The 24,765-nt window shown below is 38.9% G+C and overlaps 1 protein-coding gene across 1 annotated transcript in view; it reads left to right on the top strand.

The window, feature by feature from the left end:
• arap1 (ArfGAP with RhoGAP domain, ankyrin repeat and PH domain 1) overlaps positions 1-24,765 on the top strand; it is a 91,938-nt gene that overhangs the window by 25,497 nt on the left and 41,676 nt on the right. The window contains exons 3-13 of the mRNA XM_084127248.1: positions 1,911-2,020; positions 4,978-5,060; positions 5,147-5,253; positions 5,877-6,041; positions 6,552-6,621; positions 6,847-6,967; positions 10,635-10,825; positions 20,198-20,304; positions 22,917-23,116; positions 23,336-23,421; positions 23,501-23,683. Of these exons, the coding sequence (XP_083983374.1) occupies positions 1,911-2,020; positions 4,978-5,060; positions 5,147-5,253; positions 5,877-6,041; positions 6,552-6,621; positions 6,847-6,967; positions 10,635-10,825; positions 20,198-20,304; positions 22,917-23,116; positions 23,336-23,421; positions 23,501-23,683 (1,423 nt within the window). The remainder of the gene's footprint in view (positions 1-1,910; positions 2,021-4,977; positions 5,061-5,146; positions 5,254-5,876; positions 6,042-6,551; positions 6,622-6,846; positions 6,968-10,634; positions 10,826-20,197; positions 20,305-22,916; positions 23,117-23,335; positions 23,422-23,500; positions 23,684-24,765) is intronic.

Below are 24,765 nucleotides of genomic sequence, written 5' to 3'. Positions count from 1 at the left end.
AAATACATTTTATTTCAACATATTTCACTCGATTTTTACTCAGTAGCCTATAGCAATACAGTTTGCTAAAAGCGAAACATTCACAGACAGAAACGATTCAAATTTAAACCGTCTTTTGCCAGTTGTGGTAAACAGCGGCATCTCTGCCGTTCATTCATTCATTCATGCACAGATACGCGCCGCACTTGAGAATGAAAAAAAAAACTTACTACATTATTCCATAGCCTCGGATCTGTTGCTCCTCGTACTTCTGAGGTAAATGTTCCATTATAGTATTATTCCTCACAGCGCTGCGAGACTGTGTAAACAAGTACAATGATCTGATGTGTTTTCTCGAGCTGATGTGGGCGTTCACAGTTTGCAGGATTGCCTCAGACATTTGCGTTTGAATAGCGCGCGCTCTCCGTGGGAGGAGTCACATTACATCTGAATGAGCTCTAATTAGCTCGACTGGAATCGCTCTCTTTTAATGCAGATTTCACAAGATGAGAATATTTGTTTTTTATATAAATTACTTCATTTAAAAGAGGAGAATTCAAGCTTCATGCCTGTGTGTCTGTATGTCTGTTTGACTGAGTATTCACTGAGTTACAGTTCATTTTCGGACGCGTTTCAGAATGGACTTCACTGGCAGAGAGAAGGCAGAACTCACTTCGTGTTTATTTTTCTTTATTTGGCAAAAAGCACAACACTTTGTTTTTATTGTGAGTATACACAAAAATAATACACATTTAACAGGATCGATTGATGTATAACACAAGCATATTAGATAAAAATTTATATTTTATTTTATTTATTTGTTTTCACTGATAAGGAAAAAAACGAGCCTATCGCGCCGGCGCGATAGCCGACCTCAGGGGGTTAAAGTGCATTATTCCATCATAAAAGTGCATCTGTCATCATAAAAGTGCATCTGTCCATCATAAAAGTGCATTATTCCATCATAAAAGTGTATCTATACATCATAAAAGTGCATTAGTCCATCATAAAAGTGCATCTGTCCATCATAAAAGTGCATTAGTCCATCATAAAAGTGCATTAGTCCATCATAAAAGTGCATTATTCCATCATAAAAGTGCATCTGTCCATCATAAAAGTGCATCTATGCATCATAAAAGTGCATTAGTCCATCATAAAAGTGCATTATTCCATCATAAAAGTGCATCTGTCATCATAAAAGTGCATCTATCCATCATAAAAGTGCATCTGTCATCATAAAAGTGCATCTATCCATCATAAAAGTGCATCTGTCATCATAAAAGTGCATTATTCCATCATAAAAGTGCATCTGTCATCATAAAAGTGCATCTGTCCATCATAAAAGTGCATCTATACATCATAAAAGTGCATTAGTCCATCATAAAAGTGCATTAGTCCATCATAAAAGTGCATTAGTCCATCATAAAAGTGCATCTGTCCATCATAAAAGTGCATTAGTCCATCATAAAAGTGCATTATTCCATCATAAAAGTGCATCTGTCATCATAAAAGTGCATCTGTCCATCATAAAAGTGCATCTGTCCATCATAAAAGTGCAAAATTCCATCATTAAAGTAATTTTTGGGTGAACTATCCCTTTAAGTTTTGGTTTCCTGGATTTTCATATGATGAATGATTAATCATCAAATGTGTGTGTGTGGAATTACACTGTAAATGTGTTGTTGTGCTGCGGAGTGACGCATGTGAAGCTCAGCACAGGTGTGTGTTGGTGGATCTGATGAACCTGTTGTGTCAGGTGCTTCTGAGGCGTGTGGCGACACGAACCCGAGACGCGCTCTCCCGCTCTCTCTCTGTCGCTCCAGCATGAAGAAGTTCAGTCGGCTGATCAGTGTTCTCCGCAGCTTCTCCTCTGAGCTGACGGATGATGATGATGATGATAACTCTTCCTCCTCTGTGTGTGTTTGCCTCAGCTCTCCTGCGGATGACCTCTCGGACACGGATCGACTCCCGGACGTCCCGCCTCGGATCAAACCGAGAGAGAGAGAGAGAAGAGACGTCCCGCCGCCGCCCCGCAAGAGCAGTGAGTAGACCTGCACTAAACCCTGACATTAACTCTAACTCTATTATAACTTTACTCTAGAGCTGCTGTAAAGCCTAAACAACCTCTGTTTCATTTCCTACTATCACTGTAAAGCTGCTGTGAAACTATCTATATGTGATATGTAATTATTTATAGTCATATGCTTATAAATCACCTCAGTCGTGCTGCAACTATTGCTGCTATATTTATTATTATATTTTATATATACTAGTGCAAAATGCCCGTGAAAAATCAGTTTTTGTGTGTTTTTAGTAATTGTTGGTTTGGTGTGTTTGAGTGCTCATTGTTACAGTTACACAGCAAAAGTTCAGTGACAATTTTATTTGTGCATAACTCCGAGAAAACGCTTGAGCAAACAGTTTGTGAATAGGCTACTACAAATGATGGCCGTGAAAGAGACTGTGAACGCATTGAATAGGATGTGTTTAGTTGGTGAATAGCATAGGCTACTATTACACAGTAGCGATAATGTTAAGCGCACCAGAATGAAATATAATATTCAGAAGTAAACAGTTTAGCTGACTTACAGATTCAGATAACATCCACAAATGAGTAAGCGCGTCGATCCAGGGAGCAGTGCAAAGTGCCCGTGCAAAATCAGTTTGTGTGTGTTTTTAGTAATTGTTGGTTTCTTGGTAAAGAAAACTATAATATTCAGAAGTAAACAGTGTAGCTGACTGAGTGTTTATGGCAGAATGTTTATTTAACCACATCCTTCTTGGGGCTTCTTTGACCGATACAACCCTCTAATGTCAGAATGTTTATTTTTAACCCACAACCTTTTAAAAATGATATATTTAACGATATCTTTAGCATTTCTCATCCAAACAACGTCAAACTTGGCACTGCACTTACTCGTGCCCGTAGCGAGACACCTGTCGAGTTTGAAATCCATCGGACTAACGGTTCGAGAGATATGTGGTTAACAGACAGACACACACACAGACAGACACACACACACACAGACAGACGTTTCTGTAATTTATAGATAGATAAAAACTATTGCTGTTGAAAGTAGGCTATATTTATTATTATATTTTATATATATATCACACACATTACTGTTTACTTTTTATCATTCTCACTTATTTTGTAAAATTTGATACTATATTGTTAATATTATTTGATACTAATATTGTTTGTAAAGTGGGAGATTGATTTGCATACAGGACTGCATATAATTCCACTGCACTCTTTTGTAGAATGACAAATAAAGGTCTTAGTCTGATACGGTGGCCCAGAGAGCTCAACTGACGAAAACACATGCAGATAGAAGAGCTTAAATTAATCTTCATCAGTTTTACAACACTTGTGCTCCAGATACTCCAGATACTCCCAACACAACCAAACGCAGAAACGTGATGAAAAAATATAAAAAAAAGAAAAAAAAAGAACTGTTTTCAACTGATAATAATCGTAAATGTTTCTTGAGCATCAAATCATCATATTAGAGTGATTTGTGAAGGATCATGTGACACTGAAGACTGGAGTAATGATGCTGAACATTCAGCTTTGATCACAGGAATAAATTACACTTTACTATATATTCACATAGAGAACAGATGATTTACACTGGAATAATATTTCACTCTTTTACTGTATTTTTGATCAAATAAATGCAGCCTTGATGAGCGAGAAATGACTCTTTTAGAAACATTGAAAATCGTACTGATCCCAAACTTTTGTTTCATTGAAACAGGAAGTTGTTGCAGGATGTTTAAAAGGGCTTGTTCTGTTTCTCAATAAGCCAGTAGGCTTTCGTTGACGTCACATGATTGGCAGCTGAGATCAGGGGGAGGAGCTTTCTCATTCTACACAGCATCTGATTGGCTCAAATGTGTGTGTGCCCTGAAGTGTGACATTAAAATATCATTCTTGCATATTAATGAGCTCAAAGCTACAGCAACGAACACATAAAGATGAAGCATTTGAACCTCTGTCTTCAATATCATGCCCATGTTTTTTGTTCTGTTTTAATATCTAATTTGAATATCTGAAAGTCTTTTCCTTAGTTATTTTTCAAAAACTAGTGACAATGACGACACCTGGCAAACTAATTGTTCTTTATTATTATTATTATTATTATTGCCACTTTCCTCAAACAATGATTTTTTATTAATTTTTTTAGGTAAAAATACATAGGTGTCATGTTTTTTATTATTATTTCCTAATTTTGAATATCTCTGTAAACATAAGGTGGATTTGAAATTCCTTGGGGACTTCTTGACTATTAGTCAAAGAGACAATGATGACACAATTTGAAATATAATTGTTTTCTTTTATAATTGTCACTTTCCTTAAATTTCGTCAGTGTTTTCACGGCAGATTTGCCTAAGCGGCATCTTTTATTATTATTCACAATTTTTCTTTTCTTTTTTCTTTTACATATTTTATATATCTCATTTGCTCCATCATTCTCATTTTTAGTTTTTGTTGTTGTTGTTGTTGTTTATGTGTGTGTAGTTGTTTGGTCCTGTCCTGTGATTGCACTGTTTATTTGTCTGTAAAACTGAAAATACATGACCTCGGACATTAGGATATTAAGTAAACATCATGTTTTGTAAATTTCCTACCGTAAATATAACAAATATATATTTGTGTGAGTGAATGCAGCAAAATCATGATCATAAATGGACAACTTTAAAGGAGATTTTCTCAATGTTTATTTTTTTTTATTTTGCACCTTCAGATTCCAAAATTTCAAATAGTTGTATCTCGACCAAATATTGTCCTATCATAACAATACATTTTTTTTTACCCTTGTAACAAGGTCACATATACTATTTATATAATATTTAGGAAGAAAACAAGATGAACCTGTGAAGATGAAGGTGTACCTACTCTAGTAGTCATTCTGCAAGAGTCTGATGCTCTAAACACGTGTAGTGTCTGGTTTGATGAGTTAATGTCTTGTTTTCTCTTCTTCTGCTCTGTAGAGTTGGATTCAGGGGAAAGTTCAGATGAATATGACGACCGCGAGCCCTGCAGAGACGCTAAACTCATAGACATGGCCAACAAGGTGCGTAATAACGAGCATTCCTCAACACCTCAGATTCGTCCAATCAGCACAGCCGCTGTGTGATTGACAGCTGTTTCCTCCAATAGACGTCCTTGCTGGTTCCCAAGGCGACGAAGCCCCGTTACAGCAGCCTGTGCAGCGACGACGAGCTGCTCGATGACGACACAAGCTGTTACCAGTCTGTGTCCATCAAGTGAGTCTATTAACAGATGCAGCGACGCATTTAGATTTCTCCTGCAGTTCTGCAAACGTGTTGCTGTAAGGCTTTAGTGGATTTGGCAATAGGAGAAGTTCATGTTCAATGTAATAATATAACACTTCCTTCTTTTCTTGACTTCTCCCATCTCTCCCTCTTTATCTCAGTTCAATTTACTGGCATGACAAAAAAAAAATATAGATATAAAAAAGATATATTTTGTATTGCCAAAGCATTAAAACAACATAGAAGATGATTTAGAACACTTAGTAAAGCCGGAAAATAATAATACAACTTGACGTATATAATATATATATATATATTTATTTATGGCTAGATATAGCAAAAATAATAACATAAAACAATAACAATAAAATAAATAATGAGTAATAATAATAAATAATATGAAAAGAATATAATACAGAAATCATGTAACAACTGAACTTAGTTATTGAACATTAAATACATGTGTGTAGGTCTGATGGGGTGTGTTTATTGGATATTTGCTTGATTAAGTTTGCCTCTCTCTCTCTCTCACTCTCACACACTCACTCACTCACACACACACTCACTCTCTCACTCACTCACTCACTCACTCACTCACTCTCACACACACACAGACGGGGTTCGTGGATTGATGACTTCGGCTCGATCTCGGGCTCTCAGAACAGCATCTATCTGCCGTTCACTGGTCATGTTAGTGCTTCGCCTCCTCGAGAAGACTTCGACTCCGCGAGCGTTCCGGTTATTAGAATGGGCTGGTTGGACAAGAATCCTCCTCAAGGGTGCGTGTGTGTGTGTGTGTGTGTGTGTGTGTGTGTGTGTGTGGTTTATATTACATTGACAGGACCAAATGTCCCCACAAGGATAGTGAGATCTCTAGTGGAGAAATAGGTTAATAAACATACTAATGATGTTTTTTGAAAATGTAAAAATATGTGTGTGTGAGTGAGTCTGTGTGAGAGGGTGTGTGGGAGAGGGTGTGTGTGAGTGCATGAGTGAGTGAGAGTGTGTGTGTGTGCGAGTTTGTGCGTATCTATGCTTCCATCCAAATTTGCAAATGTAACTTTTGTGCAAAATTTGAATATTGCGTAAATCAATTTGTGAATAAAGCAGTTTCTATCCCACATGTCCAAGAGAACAAAACCATCAGCATATCTGTAATAAAAAAGGAAGTTGCTGCAATCAGGCTTTTTTTTGCACAGCATAACTAGTGTAAATCTTTTTTGAAGCAATCTGTTCTATATAAAATAAACTGTGTTATGTAATGTGTGTGTGTGTGTGTGTGTGTGCAGGTCTCTGATCTACCAGAGACGCTGGGTCAAACTGGATGCTGAATACCTGAGATACTTCGACACTGAGAAGGTGTGTGTACTGCTCTAGTCTTTTCTTCTCTATTCTCTGTTCTAAAGCAGAACTTTCCATTTATTTCCTGGTGACTTTAGAGTAGTTTAGTAGTTTTATGCTCATCTGGTTAATGTTTGATGTGAAAGGACATGATGAACGTGTCTCACCGCACGTGTCCTTCATCACCACTGACATTTACATCCGCTGCTGATTAAACACACACTTGTGTTTGTGTGTGTGTAGGACGTCTACTCGAAGAGGATCATACCGACAGCGTCCATCACCGGCGTGGTCAACGTGGGCGATCAGAAGTTTGAGGTCGTGACGCACAATCGCACTTTCCTGTTCCGCGCCGAGAGCGACTGTGAGTGTATAACGTGTGTGTGTGTGTTATTGTTTAAAGCAGATAATAAAGGGTGTTTGTGAACGTGGGACGCACAGTTAATCTGTGAGGTTTTGTGGTCCAATGAAACAAAAGTTTGTGTTAATTCCCCCAGCCCTAATATATATATATATATATTAGGGCTGGGGGAATTAACACGTTAATCTTTGCGATTAATTTGAGATGTTTAACGCGTAAAAAAAAAAAAAAACATAATAATATTTTTTTGCCTCGTATGATTGCCGAGAATATGCCGTCCCGCCCTCCGTGTTCGGCGGTCAGGTTTCATTCTCGCGCACCTTTCATGAGCGGCTCTTTTCCGCTCTGTGTATGCGCCGCCGCACTCTCTGTTCCGTGTGTGTGTGTGTGTGTCGGCGCGCTGCACTCACTGCTCAATGTTCTGCTCTGTCGTTAACCGCCCAAACGCTCCAATCATGTGCCGATCATGCACTGGAAAAGCAAAGTCCGCTCAAATAAGGTGAAATTTCTCAGTAGTAGACTTCTGTTTGCTGAGCTGGTATAGCCATGCTGGGCAACAATGGTAAAATGACCTGCTCTGATCACATGCTCTGGTAATAATAGCTTCGTAGGACTATATATTATTTTGATAATTAGTATTAAAAAAATAAATTAAAAAAATTAAAAAAAATCTGTAAAATTGATTATGTTGATTGATTATTGAAAAAGAATACATTGATATATTGATGTTTAATATTATTTTAATATAGGCTATTTTCTGTTCCTTTTTTCCTGTGTTGTTTCATTTAATTAGGTGATTCTAAGTTTAAATATTGATGATTACAAGCTTGGGGGAAATGCAATTAATTGCAATTAATTATAGCAAATTGTGCAATTAATTAGTTAATTTTTTTTAAATCGATTCCCAGCCCTAATATATATATATATATATATATATATATATATATATATATATATATATATATATATATATATATATATAAGTATACTGTACAAGACTAGAATTTTAAATATTTCAACTGTATTTATTAATAAAAGTTATGGAATTGAAATACCAATAATAACCAGCAAAAATATGTTCTGCATAATTGGGGTGTTTTAATTATAAACAAGCCTGGACTCTTGTTTTTATTTGTCTTTATTGCTTCCATCTGCTTATTCCGCATATGAGGGAGAAGATGAAACGCACATTTAAAAACAATTACAATACAGTAAACACTCATAATTCAATCATCTAAAACAATTACAATACAGTAAACACATAATTAAGACATTTGTTATACCATTTAAGATTCTTATAACTAAATTTAACACTTTTAAAGATATGTCAGGTAAATATGGAAGTAAACATTACACTGTTTTAATATCACAGTCACATGACTTAAACACGAGATACTTGAGACTAAGTAAGTAAGTAAAATTTATTTATATAGCACTTTTCACAGATAGACATCACAAAGTGCTTCACAGTAAAATATAATACAAGAACAATTTAAATACATTCCACAAAATACAAACAGCAAACACAACAAACAACCATAAAAACCCCTCGACTAACCAAAAGCCTGCTTGAAGAGCAAAGTCTTCAGTTGTTTTTTAAAAGAATCAACTGAGTTCGCGCAACATAGAACAAGAGGCAAAGCATTCCATAGCCTGGGAGCGACAGCCTGGAATGACTGGTCCCCTCTAGTTTTAAAATGAGTGCGGGGAACAACTCATAGCATCTGATCTAAAGACCTGAGACTCCGGGTAGGAGTGTGAAGCTGTATCAGGTCAGTGATGTAGGTAGGGACTTGGCCATGCAAGGCTCTAAAGGTAAGAACCAGGATTTTGAAATGAATTCTGGACTGGACTGGTAACCAGTGAAGTGATGCTAAAACAGGTGTGATGTGTTCTCTTTTCTTAACGTGGGTTAAAAGCCTTGCAGCAGAGTTCTGAACAGCCTGGAGACGATGAAGCTCCTTCTTACTCAAACGCGTAAAAAGACTGTTACAGTAGTCTAAAAGGGAGGAGATGAACGCATGAATAATCATCTCTAACTCGCCTTTCGTCACAAATGATCTTAATTTGGAAATGTTCCTCAGTTGAAAAAAGCAGTTTCTAACTAATTGTTTAGAATGAAGCTCCAAGGACATAGCTGACTCGAAGACAACACCTAAGCTCCTGAGGCTCGGTTGGACAGACGAGCCTAAGTCACCAATATATTGTATTATCTTTGGGATTTTACTTTCAGGGGCGATGATTAGTGTTTCTGTTTTGTCAGAATTCAGAAACAAAAAGTTTTCACATAACCACTGTTTAATACTAGTCAGACAGTTAATTAAAGAAGACAATTTAAACAACTCAGTTTCCTTAAAGGAGCAATACAGTTGGATATCATCCGCATATAGGTGGTAAGATATGTCGCTAAACTGACTAATAACCCGACCGAGAGGAAATATATACAAGAGGAACAAGATAGGACCAAAGACAGAACCCTGAGGTACCCCACACGACAACTCTGCAGTTTCAGACATGATCTGATTCACATTAACACTAAAGCTTCTACCAGACAGGTAGGATGAAAACCATTTTAAAACTGATCCCGACATACCAACCAGATCACAAAGTCTATTAATCATAATATTATGATCAATTGTGTCAAAAGCTGATGAGAGGTCCAATAAGACCAGCACTGTATATTTTTTAGAGTCAGCTGACATCATTATATCGCTTGAAACTTTAAGTAACGCCGTTTCTGTGGAATGTTTTTTGCAAAACCCAGACTGGAATTTGTCAAATAACTCGTGTTTCTCTAGAAAAAGGGTGAGTTTATCTGCTACAACTTTTTCTAGAATTTTTGACATGAAAGGAAGCTTCGAAATTGGTCTATAGTTTTTCGGTTGTAGCGGATCCAGATTAGTTTTTTTAAGTACAGGCTTAACAACAGCATGTTTAAAACAAACAGGAACGACACCATTTAAGAGTGAAGAATTAAGCATCTCAACAATACAGGGGCCAATGGAGTCAAAAACTTGTACAAATAGCACAGTAGGGACAACATCCATAGGACAAAATGATGATTTTATAGAATGTAACAGAGAGGTGATGTCATGTAACGTCACAGGTGTAAAGGTGGACCAACAATGGGCAGGAGACGAGTCACAGGCAAAGTTCTGAGCCAACGATGGTGCAATGTTAGCCCTAACATCTCTGATCTTATTAACAAAAAAGTAGAGGAATTCATTACAGTCAGATCTAGATAACACAGTTGTTTGAGAGCTAGTTGGAGAAACTATTGTATTAATGGTGTCAAATAAGATTTTGGGATTGTGCTTATTCGAGGAAATAAGTTGAGCAAAAAAGCACATTCTCGCCTTTTTCAACATCTCATTCAAGGTACCCATTAGATCTTTAAGGTGGAGCCTGTGGACCTCGAGTTTAGAAGATTTCCAAAGACGCTCCACTTTTCTACAATTTCTCCTAAAACTTAAGATAGCTTCATCAATCCATGGACAGGCTTTTTTATGGGAGACAGCGCTCAGTTTAATTGGTGCTACTTTATCTAAAATCGATAAGCACTGACCATTAAAAGATCGGATAAATTCATCAACATCAGCTAGTGACTAGTGAGATAAACAGTCACTTTCACTCAACAACTAAAGTGTGTGTGTGTGTGTGTGTGTGTCAGTGGATAGGAACGAGTGGGTGTCGGCGTTGAAGAGCTGTGTCGGGGTGTCTCGGGGGCGGACAAGCCTGGACTTGACCTTTAACCCCTGCGTGAACTACGAGATGAAGGGTTATCTGGAGCTGCGTGGCCTGCGCCACAAACTCTACACGGTGGTGTGTGCGGATAAAGTCTATCTCTACAAAAACACAGAGGTAACCCGTCTTTCCCACTGAAATCCTGACCATTGCAGAAGTCTATGGGATTAATATCCTGCCATGATTCAAAACTGAAAATAAAGTTCTGAAAGGTTGAAACTAAGTGTTCGAAAACTCAAAATCTTATAAAAAAAGTTTTGCAAGATCGAAAAATAAGTTTTGCAAGCTTGCAAAATGTAAAAAAAAAAATATATATCTTTGCAAACATTATGTTATTTTTGAGATTTCCTTCTTCAGAACTGCAAAAAAAAATTACGATGTTGCGCAAACAATTTTTCAGAGTTTCAAATTTGTCAGTGTTCTCCCACTGTATTAGTTTGTTTTCCAGGTTTGAAACCTTGTAAATGGTGATCTGAAAACTGGTGTGCGAATGTGTGAAAAAAAGTTTTGAAACTCTGAAAACAGAGTTTTGCAGGCTTGCAAAGTGGTAAAAAAAATAAAAATCTCTGCAAACATAATATTGTGTTTGAGTTTTCCTTCTTCAGAAGTGCAACACTCTTTTTTTACGGTGTTGTGCAATCATTTTTTCAGAGTTTCGAATTTGTCACTTTTCTCCCAGTGTATAGTTTGTTTTCCAGATTTGAAACCTTGTAAATGGTGATCTGAAAACTGGTGTGCGAATAGGTGAAAAAAAGTTTTGAAACTCTGAAAACTGAGGTTCGAAAGGGCGCAACTTATTACATTACATTACATTTGCACTCCTATTGCAGACTATTTTTTCAGAGCTGAGTTTACAACACCCACTTTGCGGAGATACGCCCACACAGTTGAGAGCTTGCGACTCACGTGATTTGTGGCAGCGTTGTCACGCAGCTCTGCTCTGAAACTCTGAAACTCAGACTGAGCGAAAATGAAGCTTCGCAACTTCGCAACTTAAAAAAAAGCCTGGAGGGAGGGCCTTCTGCTATTGGCCAATGCTTTGCTGTCTGCTGACGTACAGTCCAATCACAAGTCGTATTTACTGGAAAGGTGGGATTGACCGCCTGCTCCGCCAATGACGAAATTCTCACTCTCGAAATTCTCATGCTCACTCGCCTCACACACAGTCTATGCTCACACAGCGAGCGACTTACTTTCCTCAGCTGGCAACTCACTTTCCTCAGCTGGCGACTCACTCTCCTCACACAGCGAGCGACTCACTTTCCTCAGCTGGCGACTCACTCTCCTCACACAGCGAGCGACTTACTTTCCTCAGCTGGCAACTCACTTTCCTCAGCTGGCGACTCACTCTCCTCACACAGCGAGCGACTCACTTTCCTCAGCTGGCGACTCACTCTCCTCACACAGCGAGCGACTCACTTTCCTCAGCTGGCGACTCACTCTCCTCACACAGCGAGCGACTTACTTTCCTCAGCTGGCGACTCACTTTCCTCAGCTGGCGACTCACTCTCCTCACACAGCGAGCGACTCACTTTCCTCAGCTGGCGACTCACTCTCCTCACACAGCGAGCGACTCACTTTCCTCACACAGCGAGCGACTCACTCTCCTCACACAGCGAGCGACTCACTTTCCTCAGCTGGCGACTCACTCTCCTCACACAGCGAGCGACTTACTTTCCTCAGCTGGCAACTCACTCTCCTCACACAGCGAGCGACTCACTTTCCTCAGCTGGCGACTCACTCTCCTCACACAGCGAGCGACTCACTTTCCTCAGCTGGCGACTCACTCTCCTCACACAGCGAGCGACTCACTTTCCTCAGCTGGCGACTCACTCTCCTCACACAGCGAGCGACTCAGTCATGTACATTGGCCTAATATTATAATAAAATCTCAAGTACTGTATTGGTGCAATAACTAACTTAAGTAAACTGTTCAATTGTTGTGTTGTAAAAGTCATTTATTCTGAACCAATAATCTTAAATTGATTCTCATTGCAGAGAAAACAGAATCTGCATCAGAGGTGGCATTTATAAAAAGTTTAATATGCAAAACAAGCATAAAAAAAAAAAAAAACTCAAATATTCAACATGAATGCATGGGGCAAAAATATAAAAATATTTAGTGTATATTATGTGTATTTTATGTTTGTTTAAGGACTGCTGCTGGCCAATAAAAAAGCCAATAAAACTTATGAATACAATTGTAGTTAAAAAACAAATAATAATCATAAAACATAATGGGGCATTCATGTTGAATATTCTTTTGAATGGTGTTATCAAATAATAATCTGTTATAATCTGATTGTAATTTATAGGCCTACAGTTAACTAATGTGATCTTTACAAAAACATAATGGTGTATGTAACTTTGAAATGTGTTTTACCTATTTTGATACCAATGTGAATCAGCAAAAATGGAAACGTCACTTTTTCAGAATATTCTATTTTAAAGATAATTTATAAAATAAACTTTTTAAAAAGCCATGCATCCTGTTAGCGTATCCTGTGCGCTTTCGTCATTGGCGGAGCAGGCGGTCAATCCCACCTTTCCAGTAAATACGACTTGTGATTGGACTGTACGTCAGCAGACAGCAAAGCATTGGCCAATAGCAGAAGGCCCTCCCTCCAGGCTTTTTTTTAAGTTGCGAAGTTGCGAAGCTTCATTTTCGCTCAGTCTGAGTTTCAGAGTTTCAGAGCAGAGCTGCGTGACAACGCTGCCACAAATCACATGAGTCGCAAGCTCTCAACTGTGTGGGCGTATCTCCGCAAAGTGGGTGTTGTAAACTCAGCTCTGAAAAAATAGTCTGCAATAGGAGTGCAAATGTAATGTAATGTAATAAGTTGCGCCCTTTCGAACCTCAGTTTTCAGAGTTTCAAAACTTTTTTTCACCTATTCGCACACCAGTTTTCAGATCACCATTTACAAGGTTTCAAATCTGGAAAACAAACTATACACTGGGAGAAAAGTGACAAATTCGAAACTCTGAAAAAATGATTGCACAACACCGTAAAAAAAGAGTGTTGCACTTCTGAAGAAGGAAAACTCAAACACAATATTATGTTTGCAGAGATTTAATTTTTTTTACCACTTTGCAAGCCTGCAAAACTCTGTTTTCAGAGTTTCAAAACTTTTTTTCACACATTCGCACACCAGTTTTCAGATCACCATTTACAAGGTTTCAAACCTGGAAAACAAACTAATACAGTGGGAGAACACTGACAAATTTGAAACTCTGAAAAATTGTTTGCGCAACATCGTAAAAAAATGTTGCAGTTCTGAAGAAGGAAATCTCAAAAACAACATAATGTTTGCAGAGATATTTTTTATTTTTTTTACATTTTGCAAGCTTGCAAAACTTATTTTTCGATCTTGCAAAACTTTTTTTTGTAAGATTTTGAGTTTTCGAACACTTAGTTTCAACCTTTCAGAACTTTATTTTCAGTTTTGAATCATGGCAGGATATTAATCCCATAGAAGTCTCGAGGTTCATTACTGTGGTTTAGCTTTTCAAATAGGAGAAAAAGCCCAGAAAATGCCATTTTCTGCCCTGATTTGAAGGCTCTGTTAGAAGGGGCGTGTCTAGTCAAGCCAAATCAAGTCAAGTCAAGTCACCTTCATTAGTCAAGCCAAGTCACCTTCATTAGTCAAGCCAAGACACCTTCATTAGTCAAGTCAAGTCAACTTCATTAGTCAAGTCAAGTTACCTTCATTGGTCAAGTCAAGTTGCCTTCATTAGTCAAGTCAAGTTACCTTCATTAGTCAAGTCACCTTCATTAGTCAAGTCAAGTCAAGTCAAGTCAACTTCATTAGTCAAGTCAAGTTGCCTTCATTAGTCAAGTCAAGTTACCTTCATTAGTCAAGTTACCTTCATTAGTCAAGTTACCTTCATTAGTCAAGTCACCTTCATTAGTCAAGTCACCTTCATTAGTCAAGCCAAGGCACCTTCATTAGTCAAGTCACCTTCATTAGTCAAGCCAAGGCACCTTCATTAGTCAAGTCAAGTCAAGTCACCTTCATTAGTCAAGTCAAGTCAAGTCACCTTCATTAGTCAAGTCACCTTCATTAGTCAAGCCAAGGCACCTTCATTAGTCATGTCAAGTCAAGTTACCTTCATTAGTCAAGTCACCTTCATTAGTCAAGTCAAGGCACCTTCATTAGTCAAGTCACCTTCATTAGTCAAGCCAAGGCACCTTCATTAGTCAAGTTGCCTTCATTAGTCAAGTCAAGTTACCTTCATTAGTCAAGTCACCTTCATTAGTCAAGCCAAGGCACCTTCATTAGTCAAGTTACCTTCATTAGTCAAGTCACCTTCATTAGTCAAGCCAAGGCACCTTCATTAGTCAAGTCAAGTCAAGTCACCTTCATTAGTCAAGTCAAGTCAAGTCACCTTCATTAGTCAAGTCACCTTCATTAGTCAAGCCAAGGCACCTTCATTAGTCAAGTCAAGTCAAGTTACCTTCATTAGTCAAGTCACCTTCATTAGTCAAGTCAAGTTACCTTCATTAGTCAAGTCACCTTCATTTATATAGCGCTTTTAACAATATAGATTGTTTCAAACCAGCTTTACAGAGATAATAGGAGATTACAGTAACAGAGATTGTTTTGGCTTTACAGCAGCTCTAGAATAAAGTTATTGTCCAGCTAAAGTTAGTTTTGATTGATTCACTTTCATTGTAAAGATCATTAGTTATAAACTCAGGGGCCGCTAACACAACACCATTTTAACAGAAAACTTTTAATGTGTTCTGGCCGCTCATTTGCACAACAACAGTGTTTGGTGCTCGAGAACGCAAACCTTGAAATAGGTTCCAATGTGCAAGCCTTGACATTTTTTGAAAAAAAGTTATCCTTCAAAAAGGTGAATCTGTGAAAGCGCTGACGGCGTGCGTGCACATGTGTATTACGTGTTTAGTCTATAGGTATGTGCATTTGAATATATATGTGCGCAGGTGTATAGTCTTAGTCATAGTCTTTCTTTACAAATTGACCTCAACAAACTACTTGTCTGGCCTTAAAAATGTATAATACAGAATTACCACTGCTGTGATTAGCGGACGTCTTTGCATATGAACGAGCATTATATGTGGAAGTCTCGTGAAAACTTTTACTACGTTTTTGCTATCACAGCTGTCGATATTAACTAATCGTGAAAAATGTTGATTATAGACCGATTCGTCTCACCCATCATAGCTCACAGTTTAAATAACAGATTATTTTCATGCTACTAAGAGAGTTGATCGTTTAGTCACTGGCTTGATTTACTGACGCATAAACAGCAATAAACGATGTTGAGACAAGGAACGTCTGACTCTACATGAACCATTGCACATCAGAAATCACTGGCATTAGATTGAACACTGTTACGTATATGTGGTGGCATTACTGTCGGGTCCATATCTTACTGTAAAATCCTGCCCCGAAATTGCGACTGATTTACCTTTCCACAGGGAAATGTGCTGAACAGACAAATAATGCTCTATAGTTGAAGATAAATAGCTTTAGGATGCTTTCAAAGTTAATGTGATCCTGTATCTCTCATCTTACTAACACACACCAGGGGGTGGGGCTAAATAAGTGGGTGGGGCTAAATAAGTGGGCGTCGGTCTGATTCTGGTTTTTCGTCACTCTGTTACTGTATGTTATTATGTGACACAATCTGAAACCCGTCGTCTTCAGTGCTTGGTTTCAATAAAATCTGTTTTTTGACTAACAAGGAAGTTTTGAGTTCTGAAACTTACAGGATGTTTTTATAGTACAACGACCTCTTATGTGTCAAAAGATCAAGGAAAACTTTGAGTTCTCAAAACATGACCACTTTAGTTGCTGACATGGACTCTTATAAAGTTGTCGTTTCCTGGATGTTAGTGTGTGTGAGTGTGAGTGAGAGTGTGAGTATCTGTGTGTGTGTGTGTGTGTGTGTGTGTGTGTGTGTGTGTGTGTGTGTGTGTGTGTGTGTGTGTGTGGGTGGGTGGGTGAGAGGGTGAGTATCTACAGAATGTGTGTGTTTGTGTGTGATTATCTGTGTGAGTATCTGTGTGTGAGTGTATGTGTCAGGGTTGTGCCGATAGATGATAGTATCGTGTATCGACATTAGTCAGCGATATCGCTGATGGCAGATGGCTTTGACGATATCAGTACGATAATTAGCTTGTTTTACCATTAATGTATTAAATTATTATTACTATTATTATTATAAAGCTAGTATTGTTATTAAATTAATATTAGGAACTACAATTAATTTGCCTTACCTAAATTCATAACGACATCAACACAGCCTAACAATTGCGACATCACCGACACACGCGTATGAGGACTCCTCTAAGAAAATGTTTTTAAAACAGACTAAAAAACTACATCCCACATCAAAACTGAATTTCAAGGTGATCCATTCACAAATTGTCAAGAGTGCTTATTTTAACAGACGCATCTTTTAGATCCAAGATGAAAACACCATCGTTGTTCATCAGTATTTTGTTTCCATAGCATTTTAACAAAACATATATATATAATAATGAATATCACCAAAAAAATACAATTACAAAATATTAATAATAATAATAATTAAAGCTGCAAGCAGCATTTATCGGGGTTCAAGCTATTAAGGCCTTTAAGGGTTTTTAAGCACATAAAGCATCAAAAGTTATCAGGTTTTATTTAGCAAGCATGTAACCACTGACATAATAGAAGGAAAAGACCATTTACAGCCAATACAGGCAATGTACCAGGAAATATATGGTTTTAAAGCTTTTTGACAGTTATAGCTCCACCTATGGTCCGATCTCCATAAAATTTGGCATGCTTGTTAATGATGTTATGTCACATATGCTCACCAATTTTTGTGAAGTTCTGAGTTTTCATTTAGGATTTATAGGCTTTTTAGTGTATTTTGCCACGCCCATTTTATAAATGACCCTATTACAGCCATCCAAATGCAAAAGTTCAACTTTTTTTTGATAGTTTTTGATCTAGAGAGTCCAGAGAATTGTCCTAGACTGGTCTGGTTCAGATCGGGCGAAAAACCTAGGACTAGTTCGCAAAAGTAGGTTTTTAATATGTTTGCGAATATTTAATAAACGGTTTGATTGACAGCAATGGTTCTTGAGGCAAAGTTGTTCAGGATGAGGAGATCTATCAAATTATATGCATATTGTGTGGATATTTGTAACACCACGTGATTACAGAGCCGTAAAACTCGTTAGCGCCAACTAGTGGCCGATTTCTTTCAAAATTCTTACAGACCTCTAGGGCCTTGAGTCGAACATGCCCATCTAGTTTCGTTCCGTTCGGCCTCCGTTAACCTTGTCTAATAGGTGCTCAAACTTCATTGGCCAATGGCGGCCATGTTTTTTGAGATACGCCAATGTCCTCATACACATACATGGCACCTTGGACCAAGACACTGCATACCAATTTTCAAGTTAATCGGAGTAATGGTCAGGTGGTTATAGCCTGTTTTATGTTTTTTTCATGTTATAGCGCCACCATGTGGACAATCGCCGCGGTTTTTTTGTTGTGACCTCAGATTGACCTCTTACACATGTGTACCAAGTTTGGTGAAGATACCTCATTTAGTTCTGGAGTTATAGCCATTTTAGTAAAAAAGGCCCCTCCCACAACATACGTTTTGGCGCCCCTTAGCGTCCGTTAATCGAAATTTCAACTTTTTTTCGATAGTTTTTGATATTCAGACTCAAGAGAACATTTCTGCACTGGTTTGGTTCCGATCGGGCGAAAAACCTAGGACTAGTTCGCAAAAGTAGGTTTTTGACAAAATTCAAAATGGCGGAAAATCTATCATGGCGGAAATGAAATCGGAGATATACGTTTTGTTCGTCAGGCGTCCAGCTTTCCAATGATATAAGACACTTGAGTCTATGTCATACGGTCTAGTAGTTATGAGCAGTTTTGCGCTTTTGGTTGCTATAGCGCCACCTATGGGCCAATCGGGCTCATACTTTTATAGGTTCTCCCCAAATTGAGGACTACCATTTGGCCAAGTTTCAAGGTTCCAGCTCTTACGGTTTGGTCTGCACGATGCGTTTTAGGGGAAAATAATAATAATAATAATAATAATAATAAAAATCAGTACAATTACAATAGGGTTTCAGCACTTCGTGCTTGAACCCCTAATAATATCACTAAAATGATATAGGCCTAATTACAGTCTTTAGTTCATGAACGCAGTACAACTCTGCCATCTGTAAAAATCAAAAGCAGCTTCAAACACTTGTTTAACAATAAACATTCTTCTAATTTTTTTGCTGTCATTAATGTAGGTCCACAAGAGAAATATTAAGCCAGTAAATTAAGATAGTTGCTATAGGCTACCGTTATATCCACCGTCGTCTCTGAGAAAATGCGGCGTTAATGCAGCAACAGATGGCGAAAGCTCAGTCCGTTTCTGCTTTCACTTTCAGGGAATGAGCGCGTTTACATGTTGTTCTTAACCCGATTACGCTGAATAAACTGACAGTACATGTGGTCATGTAAACACATTAACCCGTTTTCCTTTATAGGAGTCAAGTCATAAGTTTAAGTATCTAGATTTCAATCGACTCATCTAGATTTTTGCCCCTTACTCTGATTTCTCCCGGCATTTAAAACACATTAACTCGCGTTCTTTGGGCTTATTGAAGTGCGGTGCGCATATAAAGTGCATCCAGACAGAGAGAGCACTGGTAGGAGGACATATTTATTGCAAACTCTGACTCTTTCTTGACCCAAGAAATTATAAAAACGTGTTCTCATCTCGTGCAGAAGTACAGTCAAAATGCTGCATCTGTAACGGCATGAGAGGATAATGTGTGTCCGTAAATTTCCTGCTGACATGCTGAAATACTCAGTCAGATTCAAAAATGATTAGGATCTTTTTTTACCTCACTATACCGGAAATAACCTGATTTAGCCTATTAATAGCCTAAACACTCCACCTTTGCTAGCAAAATAGAAAATGATTCTCATATATGAAACGAAGTAATAAAACAAGCAAATTAATAAGTAAATAAGCAAGTTAATAATCAAATAAGTAAGTCCCGCCCCCCTCACGATAATATTGTGTATCGCCGATCTCACAGGCTGACGATAGGACGATATGAAAATGGAGCATATCGCCCAACACTAGTATATGTGTGCGAGTATCTGTGTGGGTGGGTGTGTGTGAGTGTGAGTGAGAGTGTGAGTATCTGTGTGTGTGTGTGTGTGTGTGCTCGCGTGGGTGTGTGAGAGGGTGAGTATCTACAGTATGTGTGTGTTTGTGTGTGTATCTGTGTATCTGTGCAGTATCTGTGCGAATATCTGTGTGTGAGTGTGTGTGTGAGTATCTGTGTGGGTGAGTGTGTGTGTGCATGTTACTCTTGTCTGATTGTATTGCTCAATGTTCAGTTGCATAACTTATAACTGTATGTGTGTGTGAACATAATAGTTTGTGGATATTAATAAACTATGATGTAGCAACTGTTTACATGGTCAAGTAAATGTGTTTCTGTTCAGGACTATCGTCTGGGAATCGGGATCACCTCTATTGATATGAATGTTGGGAATGTGAAGGAGATGGACCGAAGAGGGTTTGATCTGACCACACCGTACCGCATATTCAGGTGACACACTCACACACTCTTTCTGCTTTCTGTTCTTTATACTTCTTTCCATCCGTCATGCGTTCATTCATCTCTCAGTTAATCTTTGTTCCGCTCTGAGAGTCACTGAGAGTCTGTTCTTCTGGCCAGCTGAAATAACTGTGTGTGTGTGAGAGAGATAATAGTGTGATACAGTGTGTATGTGTGTCTCTCTCTCTCTCTCTCTCTGTGTGAGAGTGTGTGTTTATATGTGTGTCTTTCTCGGTGTGTGAGTGTGTGTGTGTGTGTTCTAGCTCTCACAGATGTTGTGGTTTTGTAGGTTTTTTCTTCATCTGCTCAGTGAATATAAAAGTCAGATGTAGTATCTGTGTGTGTGTGTGTGTGTGTGTGTGTGTGTGTGTGTATCTGTGTGTGAACGCACTCAACAAATGCACCAGTTTTATCTCAGACCCACAGAAACTTATTCAAACACTGCCAGTGTTCTTATTATTAACTAAGCTAAAACTAAACATGTTCGTAATTGCAATATAAATAATAGATGAAAAGGGAAAACAACGTGAATAAACTACAACAATTTAATTTAATTCATGTCAATATTCATTTCTCAGTTTTAATTTGTAATGTTATGGGGTTTTTTTTTTAATCTATAATCTTAATTCTGTGTTACTTTTAATATGAAGAAAATTCTCAACTTTGAAATTCTGTCGATTTTAATACGGCGTGACAGTATTAAGTTCAAGTATAAGTTCAAGTGGCAGTGAACCGATCATCTAATCTCCTCTTTACTACTAAGTTTGAGAAAAGTGCTGTAACGTGTGTGTGTGTGTGTGTGTGTGTGTGTGTGTGTGTGTGTGTGTGTGTGTGTGTGTGTGAGCTGAAGGATCAGTAAAGGTCTTCTGAGCCGGAGAACCCTTCATCTCGATCTAACTTAGACGTTTTCCCTCTTTTATTTTTCAACAATTTAGGTTCCATAGTTGTTAGGAATATATGAAATATCAGTAAAGACTTTGTATTAGTAATGCTAGAGCAGTTATTGATGAAATTAGATGCAACTGGAAGCGACTTCAAAACCAGAAGTCCAATTACCGTATTTTCCGGACTGTAAGTCGCACTTTTTTTCATAGTTTGGCTGGTCCTGCGACTTATAGTCAGGTGCGACTTATATATCAAAATGAATTCATACTGACTGATATGAACCCAGATAAAACATTAGCGCCTACAGCCACGAGAGTACAGATGCTGCTCCTGTAGCCTACCCCTGAAAAAATTAACTGAAAACAACTGAAAAACTGTTAACTGAAACATTAACCTAAAGACAACTGAGAAAGCCTGAACACAAACAAAATGCCCCCAAAAAGAAAAAAAATCTCCATGTTTTCGGTGCTGGTGCGGTGGTGACACGTTCATGTAACATGTAAGGGTGGCGCTGCCAATAAAGCACCTAACAGCTGTCACAAAGAACCGGCAAAAGTAATGATTATGAATATGTCAAATATAGCAAGGAGACATTTTAATTGTTTACTAATAAACAACTGTTTTCTGTGTCAGTGTCGGCTGCAAAGGTGAAGTTGACGATGCTGACTCGCAATCTTCGCAGTAGTGAACGCTGAGCTCCTTATACGCTGAGTTTCGGTTCATTTATGAGATTAGCTCCAGTTCACGCACCGGCGCCTCCGTGTCGTGATTTTCTATTGTCTGCTATATTTACTTCTTATTTATTTAATTCAGGCAATTGGTTGACGAAACATCTATCTATAAATTACAGGAACGTCTGTCTGTGTGTGTGTCTTTGTGTGTGTTATTCGCATATCTCTCGAACCGTTAGTCCGATGGATTTCAAACTTGACAGGTGTCTTGCCACGGGCACGAGTAAGTGCAGTGCCAAGTTTGACGTTGTTTGGATGAGAAATGCTAAAGATATCGTTAAATATATCATTTTTAAAAGGTTGTGGTTTAAAAATAAACATTCTGACATTAGAGGGTTGTATCGGTCAAAGAAGCCCCAAGAAGGATGTGGTTTAAAAATAAACATTCTGATAAGCTACACTGTTTACTTCTGAATATTGTATTTTATTCTATCCACAGCCATCATTTGTAGTAACCTAGCATGCTCCCTGAATTCAATGCGTTCAGTCTCTTTCACGGGCACCAAATCAACAATTACTAAAAACACACACAAAAACTGATTTTGCACGGGCATTTTGCACTAGTTGATTAAAATTAAGATACAATTAATACTAAATGAAATTCGCTTTAAAGACAGACTCATGCATTTTTTGACTGATGCGACTTATACTCCGGAGCGACTTATAGTCCGGAAAATACAGTAGTGTAATATTTATGTGAATATTTAATATCACAGAAGGGCAAAGAAATGAAGCTCAAATGGATTGCTGCACATTGTCTTCATCACAACAGCAGTGAATCATGACGTGATGCAGAAAATTGCTGTTTTGTAGCAGAAAAGCTTTATTCTGTGTTACTTTTAATATAAAGAAAATTCTCAACTTTAAAATTCTGTCAATTTTTAATTCAGTTCAGGTGGCAGTGAACTGATCATCTCATCTCAGCTTTACTACTTGGTGTATTACTTAGTTTGAGAAAAGCTCTGTAACGTGTGTGTTTGTGTGTAGTTTTGTAGCGGACACAGACCAGCTGAAGGATCAGTGGGTGGAGGCGATGCGCGACTCCATTAAAGAGGCCTTGTCCAATTATGAGGTTGCCGAGCGTATCTGGGCTGAGCCATCCAATCAGATGTGTGCGGACTGCAGCGCTGCTAAACCCGAATGGGCCGCCATCAACCTCGCCGTGGTGTTCTGCAAACGATGTGCAGGTAACGACTAGCTGACCAATCACGAGCTTCGTTCACTAGCTGAACCATATCTGAGCAATAGATGTGCAGGTAACGACTAGCTGACCAATCACGAGCTTCCCTGCAAACAAGCACAGCTAACCTCAATTTTTTTTTATTCTTTTTTATTGTGTTTTAAATCAAAATTGCAGTTTTTATCAGAATCATGCAGCTCTGGTTGTGTGTGTGTGTGTGTGATAGGAGAGCATCGAGGTCTCGGCCCAAACATTTCAAAAGTGCGCAGTCTCAAGATGGACAAGAAGGTTTGGACGGAAGATCTCATCCAGGTACGTGTCGTGTTTTTCCCGATATCTCAGATCCTGACGCTCATGTTTAACACACACACACCCTGCCCTGGTGTTTCAGCTGTTCCTGGCTCTGGGAAACGAGCGAGCGAATCAGTTCTGGGCTGCAAACGTTCCTCCCAGTGAAGAGCTGACCCTGAACAGCAGCAGCGACGAGAGACGGCGCTTCATCACCGCCAAATACAGAGAGGGCAAATACCGCAGATACCACACACTGTTCGGCAACCAGAGGGAGCTCAATAACGTGAGTCTCACACACTCACACTCACTCACTCACTCACTGACTCACACACACACACAATCAACCAGAGGGAGCTCAATAATGTGAGTCTCACACACTCACACTCACTCACTCACTCACTCACTCACTGATTCTCACACTCACTCACTCACTCACTCACTGACTCTCACTCACTCACTCACTCACTCACTCACTCACTCACTGACTCACTCACTCACTCACTGACTCACTCACTGACTCACTCACTCACTCACTCACTCACTGACTCACTCACTGACTCACACACACACACAATCAACCAGAGGGAGCTCAATAATGTGAGTCTCACACACTCACACTCACTCACTCACTTACTCACTCACTCACTCACTGACTCACTCACTCACTGACTCTCACTCACTCACTCACTCACTCACTCACTCACTCACTCACTGACTCACTCACTCACTCACTGACTCACTCACTGACTCACTCACTCACTCACTGACTCACTCACTGACTCACTCACTCACTCACTCACTCACTGACTCACTCACTCACTCACTGACTCACTCACTCACTCACTCACTGACTCACTCACTCACTGACTCACTCACTCACTCACTCACTCACTCACTCACTCACTCACTGACTGACTCACTCACTCACTCACTCACTCACTGACTGACTGACTCACTCACTCACTCACTGACTCACTCACTCACTCACTCACTCACTCACTGACTGACTGACTCACTCACTCACTGACTCACTCACTCACTCACTGACTCACTCACTCACTCACTGACTCACTCACTCACTCACTCACTCACTGACTGACTGACTCACTCACTGACTCACTCACTCACTCACTCACTCACTCACTCACTCACTGACTGACTCACTCACTCACTGACTGACTCACTCACTCACTCACTGACTCACTCACTCACTCACTCACTCACTCACTCACTGACTGACTGACTCACTCACTCACTCACTCACTCACTCACTGACTGACTCACTCACTGACTCACTCACTCACTCACTCACTCACTCACTCACTCACTCACTCACTCACTGACTGACTGACTGACTGACTGACT

The sequence above is a fragment of the Abramis brama genome (assembly GCF_963993115.1).
Source record: "Abramis brama genome assembly, chromosome: 10".
NCBI lineage: Eukaryota > Metazoa > Chordata > Actinopteri > Cypriniformes > Leuciscidae > Abramis > Abramis brama.
The sequence above is the reverse complement of the archived record's forward strand: the minus strand, read 5'-3'. Positions and strand labels throughout refer to the sequence as shown.